This window comes from Caretta caretta, chromosome 1 (genome assembly GCF_965140235.1).
Source record: "Caretta caretta isolate rCarCar2 chromosome 1, rCarCar1.hap1, whole genome shotgun sequence".
Lineage (NCBI taxonomy): Eukaryota > Metazoa > Chordata > Testudines > Cheloniidae > Caretta > Caretta caretta.
Window position 1 is genome coordinate 246,780,045 of NC_134206.1, and position 19,239 is coordinate 246,799,283.

Genomic DNA, 19,239 nt, shown 5'->3' on the forward strand with positions numbered 1-19,239 from the left:
CTGACACTGGGTCTGGTGTTGGTTGTTCGGCTGGTTCCGGTTCTGGGACTGGTTCCGTCTGGGTCTCTGGGACTGGATCCACTACTGCCGTTGCAGACATTGGCCTGGGGTCCGGGTCCATCACCTCTGACCGGGTCCTGATAGAAGTTTCCGGAACAGAGCTAGGCCTCACGGCTTGTTTAGCCTGGCTGCGGGTGACCGTTCCCACCCTCTTGGCCTGCTTCACATGATTGGCCAAGTCTTCCCCCAACAGCATGGGGATGGGATAATCATCATAGACTGCAAAAGTCCACATTCCTGACCAGCCCTTGTACTGGACAGGCAACTTGGCTGTAGGCAAATTGAAAGAGTTGGACTTGAAGGGTTGAATCGTCACTTGGATCTCTGGGTTGATTAAATTGGGGTCCACTAAGGAAGCATGGATAGCTGACACTTGTGCTCCGGTGTCCCTCCACGCGGTGACCTTCTTCCCACCCACACTGACAGTTTCCCTCCGCTCCAAGGGTATCTGGGAGGTATCTGGGCCTGTGGACCTCTGGTGTGATTCCGGTGCAATGAACTGTAATCTGTTGGGGTTCTTGGGGCAGTTGGCCTTTACATGCCCCAGCTCGTTACATTTAAAACATCGTCCAGCTGACGGGTCACTGGGGCGAGGAGGGTTGCTGGAGAACGGGGTGGCGGGACGATAAGGGGTCTGGAGGGTTCTTTGGGGCTTTGGGCGGCCCCCGGTAATAGGGTGTGGTCTGGGGTGGTCCCTTCTGGTCTCCGCTCCAACTGCGACCAGTTTTCTTCTTCTCTGCCACCTCCACCCATCTGGCTCCAATCTCTCCTGCCTCGATTACAGTTTTGGGTTTCCCATCTAGGATGTATCTTTCTATTTCCTCAGGAACACCCTCTAAGAATTGTTCCATTTGCATTAGGAAGGGCAAATTTACTGGAGATTCAACACTTGCTCCTGATATCCAGGCATCCCAATGTTTCACAATGTGGTAGGCATGTCGGGTAAATGACATGTCTGGTTTCCACCTTAGGGCTCTGAACCTCCAACGAGACTGCTCGGGTGTTATCCCCATTCTGACTCTCGCCTTGGATTTAAACAGTTCATACTTGTTCGTGTGTTCTTTAGGCATTTCAGCTGCCACCTCAGCTAAGGGTCCACTGAGCTGCGGCCTCAGCTCTACCATGTATTGGTCAGTAGAGATGTTGTACCCAAGGCAGGCCCTTTCGAAGTTTTCTAAGAAGGCCTCAGTATCATCACCTGCCTTGTAGGTGGGGAACTTTCTGGGATGGGAAGTGGTTCCTGGAGAAGGATTGCTAGGGTTTGTTGGTATATTCTGCTGGGCCTTTATCCTCTCCACCTCCTCCACATGCTTCCTCTCTTTTTCCTTCTCCTCCTCCACATGCTTCCTTGCCTCCATTTCCCTCTTGTGGGCAGCCTCCTGTACCTCCTTCTCCAGCCGCATGAGTTCTATCTCTCTTTCATGTTCCCTTTGTTTTTCCTCAGCCTGAAATTTGGCTAATTCCAGCTGTAGTCGAGCTGCGGATTTTGTCATTCTAACTTCTATGTTTTTAACTAACTTTACACCCGAGGTTTAGAAATAAAATTTTGGCTGTAAAATTTTGCTGTGCTGGAATAGAATACCTATTCTCTGATAGTGATTGTCAGCCTACAGAAAAAGACAATTCCCTTGTCTCTGCTCTGGGCCCAAATTAAAGCAAAAAACCTCCAACTACTTGGAAACCTGCTTACCCAGCCCAAAGAAAAAGCAAATGGGTAGAACACACACCCCCTATTTACTTTTAGGAAGAAAAGAAAAAAAAAAAACTCTGGATTGGAAGACTGTGAATTTCCCTGCAGGAGTTAAGTACCCTGCCTCCAGGCAAAGAAAACCTGCAATTCACAAAGATAATCCCCTTTTGTCTCTGCTTGGCCACAAAGCAGAGAAAAAACAAGCTGCTTTCAGTTTCAGCTGCTTTCTGGACTTCCTTTCCAAAGGAAAAAAAAATTTCCTTTTTAAAATCTGTATTTCTAGTTCAAAAAATCTCAACTGGATCTCAAAATGATTTCAGGTTAATCCCACCACTATGCCACCATGTCAAGGTTCCTCCCCCACTCTGAACTCTAGGGTACAGATGTGGGGACCTGCATGAAAAACCTCCTAAGCTTATCTTTACCAGCTTAGGTCAAAACTTCCCCAAGGTACAAAATATTCCACCCGTTGTCCTTGGATTGGCCGCTGCCACCACCAAACTAATACTGGTTACTGGGGAAGAGCTGTTTGGACGCGTCTTTCCCCCCAAAATACTTCCCAAAACCTTGCACCCCACTTCCTGGACAAGGTTTGGTAAAAAGCCTCACCAATTTGCCTAGGTGACTACAGACCCAGACCCTTGGATCTTAAGAACAATGAACAATCCTCCCAACACTTGCACCCCCCCTTTCCTGGGAAATGTTGGATAAAAAGCCTCACCAATTTGCATAGGTGACCACAGACCCAAACCCTTGGATCCGAGAACAATGAAAAAGCATTCAGTTTTCTTACAAGACGACTTTTAATAAAAATAGAAGTAAATAGAAATAAAGAAATTCCCCCTGTAAAATCAGGATGGTAGATACCTTACAGGGTAATTAGATTCAAAACATAGAGAACCCCTCTAGGCAAAACCTTAAGTTACAAAAAAGATACACAGAGAGAAATAGTTATTCTATTCAGCACAATTATTTTCTCAGCCATTTAAAGAAATCATAATCTAACACATGCCTAGCTAGATTACTTACTAAAAGTTCTAAGACTCCATTCCTGGTCTATCCCCGGCAGAAACCCAGCATATAGACAGACACACAGACTCTTTGTTTCTCTCCCTCCTCCCAGCTTTTGAAAGTATCTTGTCTCCTCATTGGTCATTTTGGTCAGGTGCCAGCGAGGTTACCTTTAGCTTCTTAACCCTTTACAGGTGAGAGGAGCTTTCCCCTGTCCAGGAGGGATTTCAAAGGGGTTTACCCTTCCCTTTATATTTATGACATGATCTGAATTTCAGACTGCTGGCATCATAAATCTAAGCCTCACTATTTAGGCCTCAGGCAGTTCTGCTGGGGAGGGGCCTGCATAATGCACCACATTTCAGGTTCTTTGTTGGAAAACAATATAAAATACAGTCTGATATCACAGTTCATCACAAACAAAGTAGCAAAATTTCCCTTTAAATGAATCCCTCACAATAAATTCATCAAAAAATGTTTACACAACCAGGTGGCAAATTACAATAGTTTAAAATTTTATTAATGCCATAAAGCTGATGAGCTCCCACTTTAAAAGTTCCCTATTGTTTACGCATTGTAAAACAGATGTGGTGTTTTATATGTTGCCAATGCAATTCTCATGTTTTTTTGCCTCTGGTGGTATTCATACAGTTTAAACAAGGACACACTATAACTGCAGTTTTCTTTTCAGTCATGCTTTGTTGTTAGTATGCATAATTCTGAGTTCATACATTCCCTTGTGAAATTATACTGAGTAGAATTAATGCACTTGGAAATCAAGCTTATTCACATGGTGTCCATCGGTGTTGCTTTGCAATTTTAATTTTCCTCAGATGCAACACACTTGAAACAAGTCCTTTTGTCAGTTTACAGTTATGTCAACAGAGGTGTGTGTGGGTGTAACAGCCTTGCTTGTGCATATCAAAAATAGTTTCACTAGCACATAAGAGCTAAAAATATCATGAATGAGAAGTATGGAATTTCCATTACCAGCGAAGACACACTAGCTGATATGGAATTGCACTATGCCACAGCATACTAGTTTAAAATCACTGCACAAAAAACCATCCGAATGTATGAATTTTTGACAGCAGCAGCCATAGTGCATGGATATGTAATACTGTCAGATCTTACAAAGGGCTAGAGTGCAGCCTTACAATTGCTGGCCAGGGCTGGCACATGGCTGCACTGCCTAAGGAGCAGAACCGAGAACAAATTATGATTCAGAGGCACAACTCCTCCTCTGATCTAGGAAGAAGTAAGTTATTTCATCCCTCCCTTTACTCTCCACTGTGTGCCCAGCTGTGTGTGCGCGTGTATGGCCATAGCTCTTTTCGTTCCCTACCACAATTTGAGCAGGGGAGTAACAGGGAGGGAAGACTTACTCCCCTGTACATGACCAAGTAAGGGCTGCGACCATCTGGCCCTAAGCAGGGTCAGGCCAGGTCAGAAAGTGGATGAGAGTCCTTCAGGGAGCACCGTGAGGACAGAGGATGTTGTGAATCAACAGGTGGTGCTTTTTGTTCTGAGGCTGTACTGAATCAATGCTGCAGTGTGCTGGCGAATTCAGGGATGAATTTAGTAACCGACTAAGGTGGTGGGCTGCAAGCTGCTGAGCTGGAAAGAACAGGGAGGAAATGAATGGGTTGTGAAGCTGGGTGGGAGACCAGAAAAGATAGCGATAATTGGAAGGAAACTTTAGAGGATGGAGATAATGTAAAAAGGTCCTGCTGCAACAGGGGTCAAAGAGGTGTAATATCATTACTAATTTATATTACAGTAGCACCTACAGGCTCCAGTCTGTTGAGCACTGTACAACCACATTTTGAGAGACTAAGTGACTCTTCCAAGGCGTGTCAGGAATTCTGAGTCACAACTGGAAACTAAATCCAGATGTCCTAAGCCCTAGGTCAGTTCCTTAAGCAAAAGGCCATCCATCCTTTCAAAGAACTGGGATACATTTTGCTGTGGGACATTCCAGTTATAAAGCGACCCATAGGAATGATTTTAAAAAGCCAGGACTCCTCTGCTGAAATAAGAAAGATTGGCGGCTGTGGTATGCTGAGCACTAGGTCCTATGCCCTAGGTCTGTGTTGTTTTAAACAAAGAATGAATTGGTATGGAGAAGGAGAAGTGGACAGTGAAGGGGGAATGAACATTCCAGAGACTATTAAGGGCAGCACACAGCTCTGATAAGGAAGCAGCCTTCCCACTCTGCAGTTAAGGAGCTCTGCCTCTCGCCTGGTTTGTGTAAATCTGCTTCTGCAGCAGCTCGGGCAGAACAAATCATCTTCTGTCCAATGCAAGGCATTCATCTCCTGTTATTCATGAAGAACCCTTCTGAACAGGTATTTCATGCCAAAAGGGAGATCACATTCTCATCCGTGTTCAAAGTACAGCAAAGAAACACATGAAGTCTTGTGCTAAGAACAGGGTTTTGTTTTTTATATTAAAGGCAGAGCCATATCAGCCATTCACTGACATACCCAAGACCAGTGGTTCTTAAACTTTTGTACTGGTGACCCCTTTCAAATAGCAAGCCTCTGAGTGCAACCCCCCTTATAAATTAAAAATTCTTTTAAATATATTTAACACCATTATAAATGCTGGAGGCAAAGCAGGGCAATTTGGGGTGGAGGCTGACAGCTCGTGACCCCCCATGTAATAACCTCACGACCCCCTGAGGGGTCCCGACCCCCAGTTTGAGAACCCCTGCCCAAGACCATATATTCAGTGTGTAGTGGCTACCATAATATTTCAGGCTGTGAGGCTACCCAACCCATCTAGTTCCACTTGTGGAATGAATGAAGCCAAAGCAGAGCAGAGTGCAGTACTTTCAGATCAAGAGAAAGACATGCAACATTACCTTTAAAACCCACAACAGTTTTCCTGGGTTCAATGCCAGGTCTGCAGCACTCCTTTGACTAACTCATCAAATAATAAAACCAATTTTATCTATTTGCTTGGTTGTTAGGCAACACACCCTTTCTTTTGATTTACTCTGCGTGTTCAGGACACAATGCAGAAGTTGCTTTCAGATACAAACAATGCCATTGTGTCAGAAGCTCAGTGTCTGACAGCCACTGAAACATGCCTGATCATTTTCTAATGTTCAGCTTTATAACCGGCAATATTTGCAAAAGGGAGCACACAATTGGAGGGGGATCACAAATATCACAGTAGGAAGGGATTTTGAAATTCTTCTAAAATCACAACCCACTATCACTCATATCACTTGCTCAGGGTAAACAGTGCCAATATTTTAACACTCAAAGCAAAATAAATGAAAATCAGTTCAACCTTCATCCTCTGCCCACTCCCCACCCCTGCTCATGGGCCTGATCCTGGCCTCAAGATTGGTCTTCTATGTTTCTCCTGCAATAATTGACCAAGATCATATACACACTGCAACAGAGGTGGTAAGCATTTTCCTGTGTACATTGAAGTGTTCTAGCTATTTGCAATGTTATCAGCTGTTGAAGGTGAATCTTGAATTTAGGACTTATCTTGTAAGTAAAGAAGTAATAAATTTTTAAATATTTCAATGTCAATTTTTAAAAACATTTTTCTTACTTATTTTTTGGCCTGCATTTATCTTCTGCAGCTATTCATGAAGAATATCTTCATGAAGATATCATGAAGAGTGTGTTAATTTTTTGAAAAGCAGCTTTGCAGTTCACCTTTAACACGAGAAATATGCCACGCATAATTTTTAAACTTCAAAGCACAGCTTTCATGCTGCAATACAGGCTGCAGGCTACAGACTTTAACAACATGAGCAACAAACATAGCAGTTATTACAAAAGAAAGGACTAATTACAGATTTATATTCTGGCAATGTATATACATTAAAACAAATTATTTGCCAGCATAGCACCTTCTGTGCCCTGTTTTTCACTGCATGACTTTTCTGTAGCATTCTTTTGGATTTCAGTGATCCTTTGAGCCAGATTCTCCTATATTTAATACAGACACACAGCAGGGGTAATTCCACTGTAATCTATGGGACAACAACAATGTTGAAGTGTGAGAGAAAAAAATCAAGACCATTTCTCTTTATCCTTTATTGAAAATGGACAATTTTATAAGGCTTGGCTTGGAAAGGATTCTAAATCTTATCAGAATCTTTTTTTTCCACTAAGAACTGGGTTACACAATCTGACAGGTCAGCCTTATTTGTGAGTTCCTCAGTACTTCTTGATCTCATTTTGGTTAGAAATACATCTTCTCGTGGTATTTCATTACACAAAAGTGGGAAGGGCAGAAGAGTGCAAACAAAAAGACTTTTGAAAAAAAGTTAATCAAAACTCTTTTGATTCTGTGAACAGGTTTTGTAATTCCACTGAACTCTGTGGAGCTACCCCAGCGACGAGTTTGGCTCAATGTCCATTTTTATTTGATCCAAAACAGTTCACATTGTAATTCTTTATCCTTTACTAAGCAAATATCAAGGTTTGTTAAGTTGCCACAATAAGCTGTGTAAGACTAGTACCCGGCCAGAACTGGGAATAATTCTGTGCCTCTGCAACCTGGCTATGAAGTGGCTGTTCTGGGCTATATATGTAAGCAAATAACTAATCGAGCCTAAGATGACAGATGCCCATTGTAAAGGGGCACAACTAACAGGCATATCTCTTTGCATACACAAAGCTTTGGTACAGTTATAGGTGCCAGGATTATCTTTTTAGTTGTATGTACAGTACCCCATAGTAGACATTAACTAGGACACAAAAGTTTATACCAAGTAGTTAATATTTGCCTCAGTTTGGTTTTATAATCCTTCAAATAAAATGTCTTGCCTTTTATATTGGTTTATTATTCCTTAGAGCAGAAGTTAATTAGTAGTTAGGATATCTGTGGCCTTGCAGTGTTCCTACAGGAACAGAATCTTCATTGTTGAACATAAAAAGAAAAGGAGGACTTGTGGCACCTTAGAGACTAACAAATTTATTAGAGCATAAGCTTTCGCGAGCTACAGCTCACTTCATCAGTGAGCGTTAGCTCATGAAAGCTTATGCTCAAATAAATTTGTTAGTCTCTAAGGTGCCACAAGTACTCCTTTTCTTTTTACAGATACAGACTAACACAGCTGCTACTCTGAAACCTGTCATGGTTGAACATGTGTCTGTACAACCACGACTGCATGTTTGCTGTAAAACCATGATGTTTGACAAGGGAGAATGGCTTATGCAATACCTTTAGCGCAGCAGCAGTGGTTTCTGCAATATATATGCAACTATTCCACTAAAGGAGATCTGTATGCCAAAGCCAAAGAATTTGTTAACAAAACACACATCTGCAAGCTGATTACAGAAATGTTCCTTTGTCTTTAATTGAAATAAAGTCTCCACCACGAAGGTGTGTCTCAGTGTATCCCATATCAGATTTAAAGAAAAAAACCATACGCTGCAGACTGAAAGGACAGAGGGGAATACAACTGTGTTCACTGACTGTTCAGTTTTAACCTCCAGTTCTGACACACCTTAGGCTTCCATGGGCTAATTTTGCATCTCAGCCATGCTCTCAATAACAAGTAAAAAGTCAGTGGCACAACACTTATCAGTAAGTAAGTGAGTAAGTGTTTGGTATAAAATTACTATAACTGAATAGTGTCTGTTTTACAATTCCTGGGTGAATAGTTTGTAAATTACTCATTTGGTTATTCAATGATCCTGACTCCTTAAAGTCCATGGAAAGACTTCTTTTACTTAGTACTGGATCAGAACCTAAACGCCCGATAGCCGAGTTCACAAATTAAATTGTTACCTATGGTGATTCTTTTCAGTGGGCTAGCTGCTTGGGGACCTCTGGAATCCAGTCTCACCCAAGCAGATGCAGTACAGCAGCATGGAATAGAAATATTTTGGCCAGCTCGAGGACCATAAATAATGCAGCTGTGTATTTGACGTCCTTCCCCTTGCTACATCACCGCTTCATAGCACTGTTACAACAGCTGGGAAGGCAGAGGAGCAAATTCTGCATGGGACTGATCCCAGTGTCACAGACTCACCACAGAAGCACCTGCATTGCTCATGTACCTGGAGCCTCCTCTCCAGAGGCTGCACAAGCCATTGTTTTACAATACCCTAAGCTTCATTAATTATAAAGGTAACCACGTTGCTGAAGTCTTGCCTGTGAGCAGTCAGTGAACGCAGAATTTCAGAAAATACCCCCACAACAGTGAAATCAATAGAACAGGCAGCCTTCTGCCTTGTTTGACAATATCTTAAGAAACCACCCCAAAGTAGCTATACGTGTACGCAATACAGCTCTGCTTCACCTTTATTAGAAGGCCATGTTTTAATCAAGGAATTGATACATCAGTCACTTGAATGCTTAAGACAGGTTTCTTTGTATGTATGTATGCACTGAGGATACTTACTACAATTTGTAAGTATTTTCCATAACAATGTTTCATTCTAGCACAATAAAAAAAAATAACTAAATAAACTTTCTGGTTTAACTTTTATTCTCCAGCCGCATCAATGAGCATTGCAAAATTACTTTTCAAATAAGAATGCTTCATTTATTGCAATCCTAAATCCACCCGGCTGCCCAGAGGTACTGACAAATATCCAAGCTGTGTGTGAGTATGTTAAGTATTTAGGGCGTGTATGGGAGGGAGAAAACAAAGGGGCAGACCATGTTTTTGTGAGACTACCAAATGTACAGCTACTATTTGAATGAGAACTTCACTCTTCCTATAAATTATACTGAACAAAATTAAACAGGTATTGATTTTGCAAGTGATGTGACAACTGTGTCAGAGGCAGTATTTTTGTGGATGAGATACATGTGCTCTGACATCTCTTCCCCGTGGAGATGATCACTACCTTTCACCATCCACAGTTTAGAGCAGTAGGTGAGAGAACTTTGCTACAACGGCCCCAGGGTTTGGAAAACCACTCCTGTTGGATACTCAGCTTCACCCATCCCTCTACGCTTTACAACACTGACTGGAAAAGTATTTTTTCAGGAGTTTTTTAAATGACTGTCTTCCCTTGTATTGGACTAAATGACTCTCCCCACCCCTGCTCAGACTTTGTAATGGTGCACCTGGGATTTTTTTCAAAGACCTTTAATATTATAATGTATATTTAGGGCCTAATCCTGCAAGCCACAGCAACAGTTCCTGCTCACATGTACCTTCCCCTTGATTTCAATGCGAATAAGGCTTGCGTACCTGGATCCTTGATTACTGGTCATTTTTACTGAAAAGTTTTAGCTGTGCAGCACCCCTTGGAAAGGGTTGTAGGAACTTTATAGATAAAGTTGTTTTTCCGATACTGATCAGCAGCTCTTCAGTTCAGATTCATTCTAGGTTGGCATTTCAAAATCTGACCTCCACATCAGCCTGAAAACAAGATATTCCCCTCTGTGCTTGAAAGCATATGAAGTTCAAAAAAAGAGTGTTCAACCCAGCATTCTCATCAGTAGCATTTAGGGTATTTGTAGATGGAGAACTCACCTCAGGCATCCTGTGGCATTGTAGAAGACATCAGGGTCAGATACAATAGTTGATTTTGGGTAATCTCTATCTGGCCAACCAGAGTAGGGGATAAGAATGGTCTCTGTCAGTGGCTCCAGGGTGTCTCTGATCAGCAGGGTCTTCAGCTGGTCATTGGAGGACAAGTTCCACAGCAAACCTACAATAGCCAAAATAAATTAGAATGGCAACAAGAACTCAATTTACAAGGTCTAATCCAAAACCCACTGTAATTAATGAGGCACATTGACTTCAGTGGGCTTTGGATCAGAGGTGAAAATTTGATAACTTTTAAAAGAAGACTCAATCCCCACTATTCTCAGTTATATTAGACCCAAAGCATCAATATGATGGAACAGATATTATGAATTCCCAGTGTTGGCAGGCTGAGAAGCATGGCAGTGCATCATGCACAGAAGGAAAGGCACAGTGATTTATGGCAGAGGTTCTCAAACTGTGGTCCACGGACCACCAGCGGTCTGCGAGCTCCATTCAGGTGGTCCACAGATAGTTCCCTCTACGGTGCGCATCTGCACACGAGAGAATGAAGGGCCACCACCTAATTAGTGGAGTCGTGCAGGTGTGGCTCCACTAATTAGGTGCCTGGACCCTGGAGAAGATGCACATGTAAGGTGAGGTGGTGGTCCTCCTTCCCAGCCTCAGCTCTGTGACTGCTGTGGTGGGGGAGACACCCCAGCTCGGGGGCTGCCATGGTGGGGGAGAAAGGGCACATCCATTGCATTAGAAAGGTAAGACTGCCGATTTTAAAATATGAGTTGTGTGCTTTTATTTGTAGAACAAAAAAATATTAATTATTATTAAGTTTTTTTTAATATAGTGCTTTTATTCAAAGCGCTTTACAATAGTTAGCTACTGGTACAAACAATGTTTGGAAAGATCATTACGTGGTCCACAGAGACCCTCAGCAATTTTCAAGTGGTCTGCGAAAAAAAAAGTTTGAGAACCACTGAGTTATGCTTTTTAATGCATATGTTTAAATTTAAACAGGAATTTTAACTGAGCAAGTCAGATGTTTAATAGTTCATGTACTACTGGTTTACTAGACAAGTATTACATTGTTGATCTTACTATGTTTACAAGCCATAGCTTTTAATTCTGAAAGTACTGACAAAGGACTTAAAACAATTTTAATTGAAGTCCGCAAGCTAAGGTTTTGTCCTTAAAGACAACCCTGTCTTTTTTCTTTAAAACCAAGTATAGAAGAACTTCTCCCCTATACAGCAGTGACCAATTAATGAAAAGCAATGCCAAAAATCAGGAGACAGGCAGCTAGTGTGGAACAATGATCAAAGAACTCCATTTGGCATTTACTGTACCTGCACAAGCAGGTAAGAAGTGCCCAGGGGCCTACAATGGTAACAGAAGTGACTGCATGTTTCTGAGTTTTTGCTCATAGTTGATGCATTTTTTTATTCACTTTCCTTGCTCTCTCTCATGATATACATTTTAGCATTTAAAAAGCATTTTAGCATTTAAAAAGAGTTCCATAATGTAATTAAACACACAGATCAAATGAGTGAGAGCTCCGTTCCCCCACCATGGAGCTACTGTAACATAGTATACGCACTATGTCAAAGGATAAAGACAAAAGGATCTGAACGACATGGTGGGTGGAATTTACCTGATCAGTGGGTGGAATTTTAGCTCACCAACAATACTTCACTACAGAATATTTTGCACATCACCATCATATATTGCAGACACGAAGACGAGAGATTCCTGTTACCAAGTTTCTTCCACATTTAACAGCAGAATTCCTCACAGGAATGAAAAATAGTAATGTTTGGAATTCTGTTATCTTCCAGCCAACCAAAGGAACGCTTTGGAAGAGGTGCTGTATACTGTGTATGTTCACAGTCTACATAGCTAGTTTTAACTAGTTAGAATAGTGTAGGGGAAAAACTAACAGACTAAGCCAAGGATTTTAAAGGTACTGTTCTGAGTGAAATATGTAAACTGCTGCTCTGAACTACAAAGAGATCGACTGTTTTTCCAGCTTGCTGCTCTGATTTTCATAAACCTCGTCCTTTAAAAAAGCAGCACAGTGCAGGGCTGATGTTCCTCTCAGCTGCTCATGGATACGGTCTCCTTTATAATGCCTAGATACAGCATGTGTTTTAATTTCAATAATTGCCAACAGTGCGGAAAAAAAACACTTAAATTTTGGGAATGCTGACACACCTCTGTATTAAGAGAACTTTCTTCTAGGAAAAATGAAACACTAACAAACAAACAAAAATCAGTGCAGGAAATAGGAATTAAAATGGAGGGTCTAAGTAAGATATGTTGTGAATTGGCTTCTGTAAAACAAAATTCATGTAACAAAACAACATCAGTTTGTCACAGGAACATAGGTGTTATATAAAAACAAGAAAAAAAAATAAAAGCACCTTGAACAAAAGACTCACAGCTGCCAAAATATTATTTAAAAATGTTGCTGATACTGCAAACACTCCCACACACACTTAATTTTACCCATGTGAGCAATCCCACTGAGACTATAGGCATGAATCAAGTTACTCAGATGCAAAAAATGTTTGCAGGATCAAGCCCTTTACCTTCAGATATGCTACACAGTATGCTAGTAAAAACAATGAGGAGTCCTTGTGGCACCTTAGAAACTAACACATTTATTTGGGCATAAGCTTTTGTGGGCTGAAACCCACTTCAACAGATGCATGGAGTGATGCATCTGATGAAGTGGGTTTCAGCGCACAAAAGCTTATGCCCAAATAAATGTGTTAGTTTCTAAGGTGCCACAAGGACTCCTCATTGTTTTTGCTGATACAGACCAACATGGATACCACTCTGAAACCTGTCAGTATGCTAGCAGTGGAATACCTTTCTCCCCTTAGAGAGCTGATTTGTGCAAGATGGGAGGGTTTTCCTTTTAAATTATTATTTCTTTCTATGACAGTTCGGCCTGTCTGTGCTGTAGTCCGGCCTGCAGGAGAAATTTTCTCTAATTTTTTAGATAAATGTTGCACAATAACAAGATCAATAGGTTAGACACTCCCCTGCAGGCTTACCTGGCTCACCTTCAAAAGCTGATTTTTCTTGTTGTTCTGCGTGTTCTACTTTCTGTTCCCCGCTGAACTCTCTACATAATCAACAAATGTGCTGTTTGATGCAGACACGGCAGTGAAAAGAGGACAGACCCATGCATGGAATTAAGCAGTAGGCCGCAACTTTTATTTAACTTTTGCATATGGGAGGGTCGCTACCTGTCCATCACCCAGACTCTCCTGAAGCAGGCATTTAACTGGCTCCAGTGCAGGGGTTACAGGGTTCCTTACCATATAACCCATAACGTGGGGTAGACTCTCCTCAGCCTACCCCCCAGGATTCAGCTCTCTCCGAGTCCTAGCACCTTCCAAACTGCGAAGGGCATAGGCATGGACTCCGTGGGTGCTCCAGGGCTGGAGCACCCACAGGAAAAAAATGGTGGGTGCTGAGCACCCACCAGCAGCCCTCCTACCAGAACCTCCACCTCCCATAGTGGCTCCTGCATGCTGGCGGGCCCCACTGATTAGCGCCTCCCCCTCCTTCCCAGCGCCTACTGCCTGCCACAGATCAGCTGTTTTGAGGTGTCAGGAGGTGCTGGGGGGAGGAGGAGGGAGGGCGCAGCATACTCAGGGGAGAAACTGGGCAGGGCGGAACGTGGTGGGTTGGGGGTAAAGCGGGGGTGGGAACAAACAGGGCAGGGGTGGGGCCTTGGGGGAAGGGGGGGCAGGGCCGCCCCGGTAGATTAGAAACCTGGCACCTGTGGCGAGGGAGACATAGGGTGCAGTGCAGCAGAGTGGGGACCTCAGCCCACGATGGCCACAAAATCTGACCCTAGCCCACAAATGCCACAAGGTCTCATCTTATCACATGAGCCCAAGGCCCATCACCAAAATCCCAGATCTTTCACCTCTGGGAACCGTTCATTTATCCTTTTAACTGCACTGGAACCCGACTGGAAGCTGAGACAAATTAACAACTCAACCCAAGTACCCGAGTTAGGTACTAAGTGCATTCCTACTTAATCCACTGTAGCTTGAAGGTGCTGAGAGGAAGGCAAATAACACTCTGATCCATGGCCAATTGGCCCATGAGAGGAAAAAAATTCCTTTCTGGCCCCCAAATGGGCAGTTGGCTAGACCTTCAGCAGCTGTCATGCCGGGTTCCCATTCCTAGTTCAGGGTGGGTACGGTGGGGCTGCTGGAATGGAGCCAAAAGAGGCTCTACATAGCCCCTGCACCGGGTTAAATCCTGGGAGCTGTTGAATAGTCCCCTCCCCGCCACTGGCCAATGGGTGGCAGAGGCTCCCAGGAGGGGAAGGGCTACCTAGTGTCCCTCAGCGAGTGTCTCCTCCTTTGCTGCTGGGACTGGCTCCCCTCGCCACCGGTCTCATCAAGTTCCCCCACTCATTGAAGCAGGTGGGTGGCATTTCTCTCAGCTCGTCCACTCTCCCAACCAGACATACTCTTCTCCTACAATTAATTTGCAACTTCCTTCCCTGCCTAAAAAGAATCTGCAGTTAATTTCTATAACTTGGAGACGTATCAGTTGGAAGTGACAGAGGAGAAGAAAGATTGGGTGTATTGGTTGACCACAGGATGACTATGAGCCACCAATGTGATGCAGCCGTGAAAAAGGCTAACGCAGTCCTAGGATGCATCAGGCGAGGTATTTCCAGTAGAGACAGGGAAGTGCTAGTACAGATGAGGTTTCACCAGTATCCACATGGCACAGGCATTTTTACCACCATGTCTTCTCACGCTGGGATTGGACCAATGGTGATGGAAAGAGTGAACATTCCCAGTGTAAATGCACCACTATACACAGAGAGAACGTGTTGCATATGAAAGGACCTGAGGGACCTGATTTTGCAGTTGCTGCATGTAAGGAACTCTCATGCATTTTAATGGTGCTGTGGCTGCTCTGCCAGGCCAAGACAGATGATAACATGAGGCTTCGTTTCCAGTCCTCGGGAAGCACAATATTTCAAACACTTAAAAAAGACATCTTCAAGTGCTATCATTTTAATAGCTTTTCAATTCAATATTTTTACTCTCCTCTTGTTTGAGAGTAAAAATATCTTAACATAAAATCCCTTCAGTCTCCCCATTTTGTCTTCCTCCATTTGTGAAAGAACACAGACAATTTTTTCCTTTGTGCATTAAAGAGCATTAACATGGCTCCCTGTTTGCTTATTTTCTAGTTTGTACACAACTGCCATAGAGAAGTATTGGGGAAAGCGTTTGTCCATTGACTGGGTGCTGTGGAGCCAACAGGCAGTGCTCACAGAGTGATCTTTTTCTCTGTGTGAAATGGTGACTTAAGTTCTCTCACAAACTGGAGTTAAGCTGTCAGGAGGTCAGGGCAGAGCTGCAGGGGGCCCAAAGCTGCTGCAGAGATACAGGGCGTCTGTACCAGCGGCCCTCTGTCCCTAGTGGATTTCTCAGAGCAGCATGAGTCTGAAAGGTCCCCGCACTGTCTTCTCCGGAGCTATAGGTCACTGAGCCCCTCCAATGTAAGGAGTCAGAAGAAGATCAGAGAGGGGAAATTACTCCCTAGGAGAACAAAGTGGCCTTGAATAAAGACTTCAGGGTTTGGTTGAGGACAGGAGCCCTAACTAGTTGACAATGTCCCTTTAAATTCTTGTTCCTCTCCTGGTTATGCTTGACCCATCAATCATCCAGCTAAATAAACAAACACATATATTACAGCAAGCCTGTGCACTGTGTAGAACACTGCAAACTTGCATACAAATACTCTGCAAGTATTACCTGTTATCTGCTTTTTAGTTTCCACATCCTTGGTTTGTCTGAGTACATGGAGCAGGACTGGGATCCCGTTCTGCTCAGACACTTCTAGTTTGTTGTCATTGTCCTCATATACCAAGTTCCTCAAAGCTCCGCATGCCACACGCTGAACATCCTCATTCTGCGTTTTCAGAAGCTGTAGAAGCTTGGGAATGCCACCAAGTAAATAAACCTGGGGAAGGAAACCAAAGAGAAGTGTTTTCATTGTTTACGTATAGGGAAAAAAATGCCTTCTCAAATATAGCTTCTGTGCACTTTTTCATTTGCTTAGGTCTAACAATGGGCTGAACGATTTGAAGCTCTGATAGTTAACAGTTAGGGTTGTGAATTGGCCATGACTGTACCTAGAGCTGAGTGAATAACTGAGTTTTTAGTTCAGTGGCGGAACTGCAAAGTCTGGAAGAAAACTGGTTAGTTTTGAATGGAAAGTAATTTTTTTCAGGTTTTCCTATTGAAATGAAAAATCAAAATTTCAAAATCAAATAGGTCATTTAGAAAATAAATGTCAAAACACTTTGTTTTGAAAATGTTTTTGGCTTTATAAAATTTCCCTCCCCTATATTTTGTATCTAGCCTAAATTATTCATCAAATGTGACTCAGATTCCTGAGTGATTTCAGTTACCCCAAAACTGCATTTTTCAAATGTGCTATTCACCTCCCCCGAATAGAAGAGTATGCCCAGCTCTAATTGTAAATTTTGTTGTGGAACCCATTATCTTAGGGCTTCTGTATAAATCACAGTCAAAATCCACAGCTCAGGGCGGTAACATAGTTTAAAGGGTGGGGCTGGAATTAAAGAGATCAAAGTTCTGTTCCCAGATACGCCACAGTCTTGTGCAACCTCAGGTAAGTCATTTAACCTCTTTGTGCCTTAGCATCTACATCTATAAAATGAGGATGATGATAATTGTGCACCTCTCAGGGCTGTCCTTAGATTTAATGGAATAATATTTGTAAAGTGCTTTGAGCTTCGTGGATGGAAGATGCTACAGAAGTTCAAAATTATTATTTTCCTATGTTAGCCAGCCTGCTGGAAAGGCTGCAGCTTTCCTTCTTGTCCCCTGCTGCATGAGCTGAAGGCATAATAAATAACCCATGTTACTGACTAGGCACTTCTTAGCAGTAGCACACTATACAAGACTTTAATAAAAACACAAAACAAAGCCTCAGAGTACATACACCTATAAATTAAATAAATAAATCAGACAATTCTTAAGTCACTGCAGTACCTATAGAAGAAATCTCTCTTCAATCTCTTTTTAGAAGACCAGGTACTGAGGATCTCACCCAAAAAGAATGCAAAATAAAAAGAGCATTTTATACCACAGCAGCAGTAGGGAAATAAAATATTTTTCAGGGATTATATGCTGTGGCAACTCTCAGTATCCCAGTTATCCCAAGATGTGGTATAAATGAGTTTTGGCTTCTTTAGGAACAAGTTTCTTATTCAGTATGTCTTGCAGTCAAGCACAATTAGGAATGGTTTAATCCAATATCCCATAATGCAATCGGGTCTTTTGGACAAACTCATTCTTGTGTAGCAAAGGTTGTACGTACAAGACTTAGAAACGTGATATAACTATTATGGGTAGCATGGAGCCGTATGATAAAAAGAATATAATCTAACTGGCAGCTGCTGAGATCAGGAAGAAATGATATGCAACAAAGCCTCCTGTTATCTTCATGCCCTGGCAAAGTAACTCTGCACGCCTGCCTTTGCTTTGACTCAACTGCCTAAAAGGTAAAGTTTCCTGCTAATACACTACTGACGTGGTTCCCTATGCTTTCAACACTGTGATTCTCATAGAATGAGCGAGAGAAATAGCCATCTCTTATGATAAGTGGAGCATAAACACTGAAGGCCTATTTGTTTCCTGCTACAAAACTGACACGTCCCTTTGACATTGGTTTCTTAGTTTTGTTGTTTTTCTTTAAACATTTTTACCTGCTTTCTTTTTGTAATTGTCAGTGACTCTAGCGCTCATGAAAGCTACTGGCCTATTTATATCCACCAAACAACAGAAGGCCATGCTCTCAGATAAAGAAGGGGCCACAGGACCTAACAGATTACAGGGAACAAAGAATAAAAATATGGGGACAGGTGCAGGTGGAAGGGTTAAAACAAGGGAGCTCGAAAGGAACACCAAATAGAGAACCCCAGACAACATCCACTGCTTTAAGAAGGAATCCAAGGAGACAGTGGACACCATCCAGAGGAACTCTGCCTGGATGCGTGAATGGACCAGGGAAAGGTAAAAGGCCCCACAGTCAAGCTGCCAGACCCGGGGGCTGAACTCTTTTGTTAACCCACACAAGTACAACACAAGCAGCAGCGATACCAGCTTCCTTAAGCTCTGGTCTGCTGGGACCGTCCTTCACAACCCCTTCGGAGACTCTCTGCGAAGACTGAAAATAAGGGTGCTAATTATGCCGGTAGTTTTTAAAATGCAGACATCAGTCCAGCAAGAAGTAGATGAAGACCACCAAAGAAGTGAACAAGGTTTGGTCTCTGCTAACCTAGATTTTATTTAGGGTTTCTGATTTTTGTTTTTAACTGATCAACACCCCCACTACCAAAAAAAAAAATAAATAAAAATCAGTGGTTGTCTAATAAAGACTGGAAATGGTAACTTGCAGCTAAGGCTTGTCTACACAGAGCAGTAATGCAGACTGTAGGGGGTGTGATTTCTAAAGCTCACTAGTGTGTGCTGGTGCACACTGGTTCCTAAGTGTGCTTTGATATAGTGCTGTTTGAATCAGAACTACATTAAAAGCATAATTGACACATTACAAAGAGATTATTCTTCACAGTAGATACCGGGTTCTGGTTTTTGGGAGTTTATTAATTTCATTTTTTTATTTATTTTTAGCAATTTGTGAGTTTTATGTAGATGTCCAAAAACTGGGTTTTTTTGAGGCTCTCTCTGGGTATAAACTGTAAAGAGTAATGTATACTTAATATTATATGTTATAATGTAGTATATACTGTAATGACTAATCTCTTTGTAATGTTCCCTAGTGCGCTTTAACATTGTTCTGTTTCAACGTTAAAGCACAGCAAGGAATGTTTAGGGCACAATGTTTAGGTGAGCGTCTATACAAGCCAATTAATGCACAACATGTTAGTGTGCTTGAGAAATCACACTCCTGTAGTCTGTAT

At 42.4% G+C, this 19,239-nt stretch overlaps 1 protein-coding gene across 1 annotated transcript in view; it reads right to left on the reverse strand.

Annotated features, from left to right (window-relative positions):
- Positions 1 to 19,239, reverse strand: part of PKP2 (plakophilin 2) — a 60,516-nt gene that overhangs the window by 18,499 nt on the left and 22,778 nt on the right. The window contains exons 5-6 of the mRNA XM_048830046.2: positions 16,043 to 16,250; positions 10,230 to 10,407 (exon numbers count right to left, since the gene is read on the reverse strand). Coding sequence (XP_048686003.2) covers positions 10,230 to 10,407; positions 16,043 to 16,250 — 386 coding nt within the window. The remainder of the gene's footprint in view (positions 1 to 10,229; positions 10,408 to 16,042; positions 16,251 to 19,239) is intronic.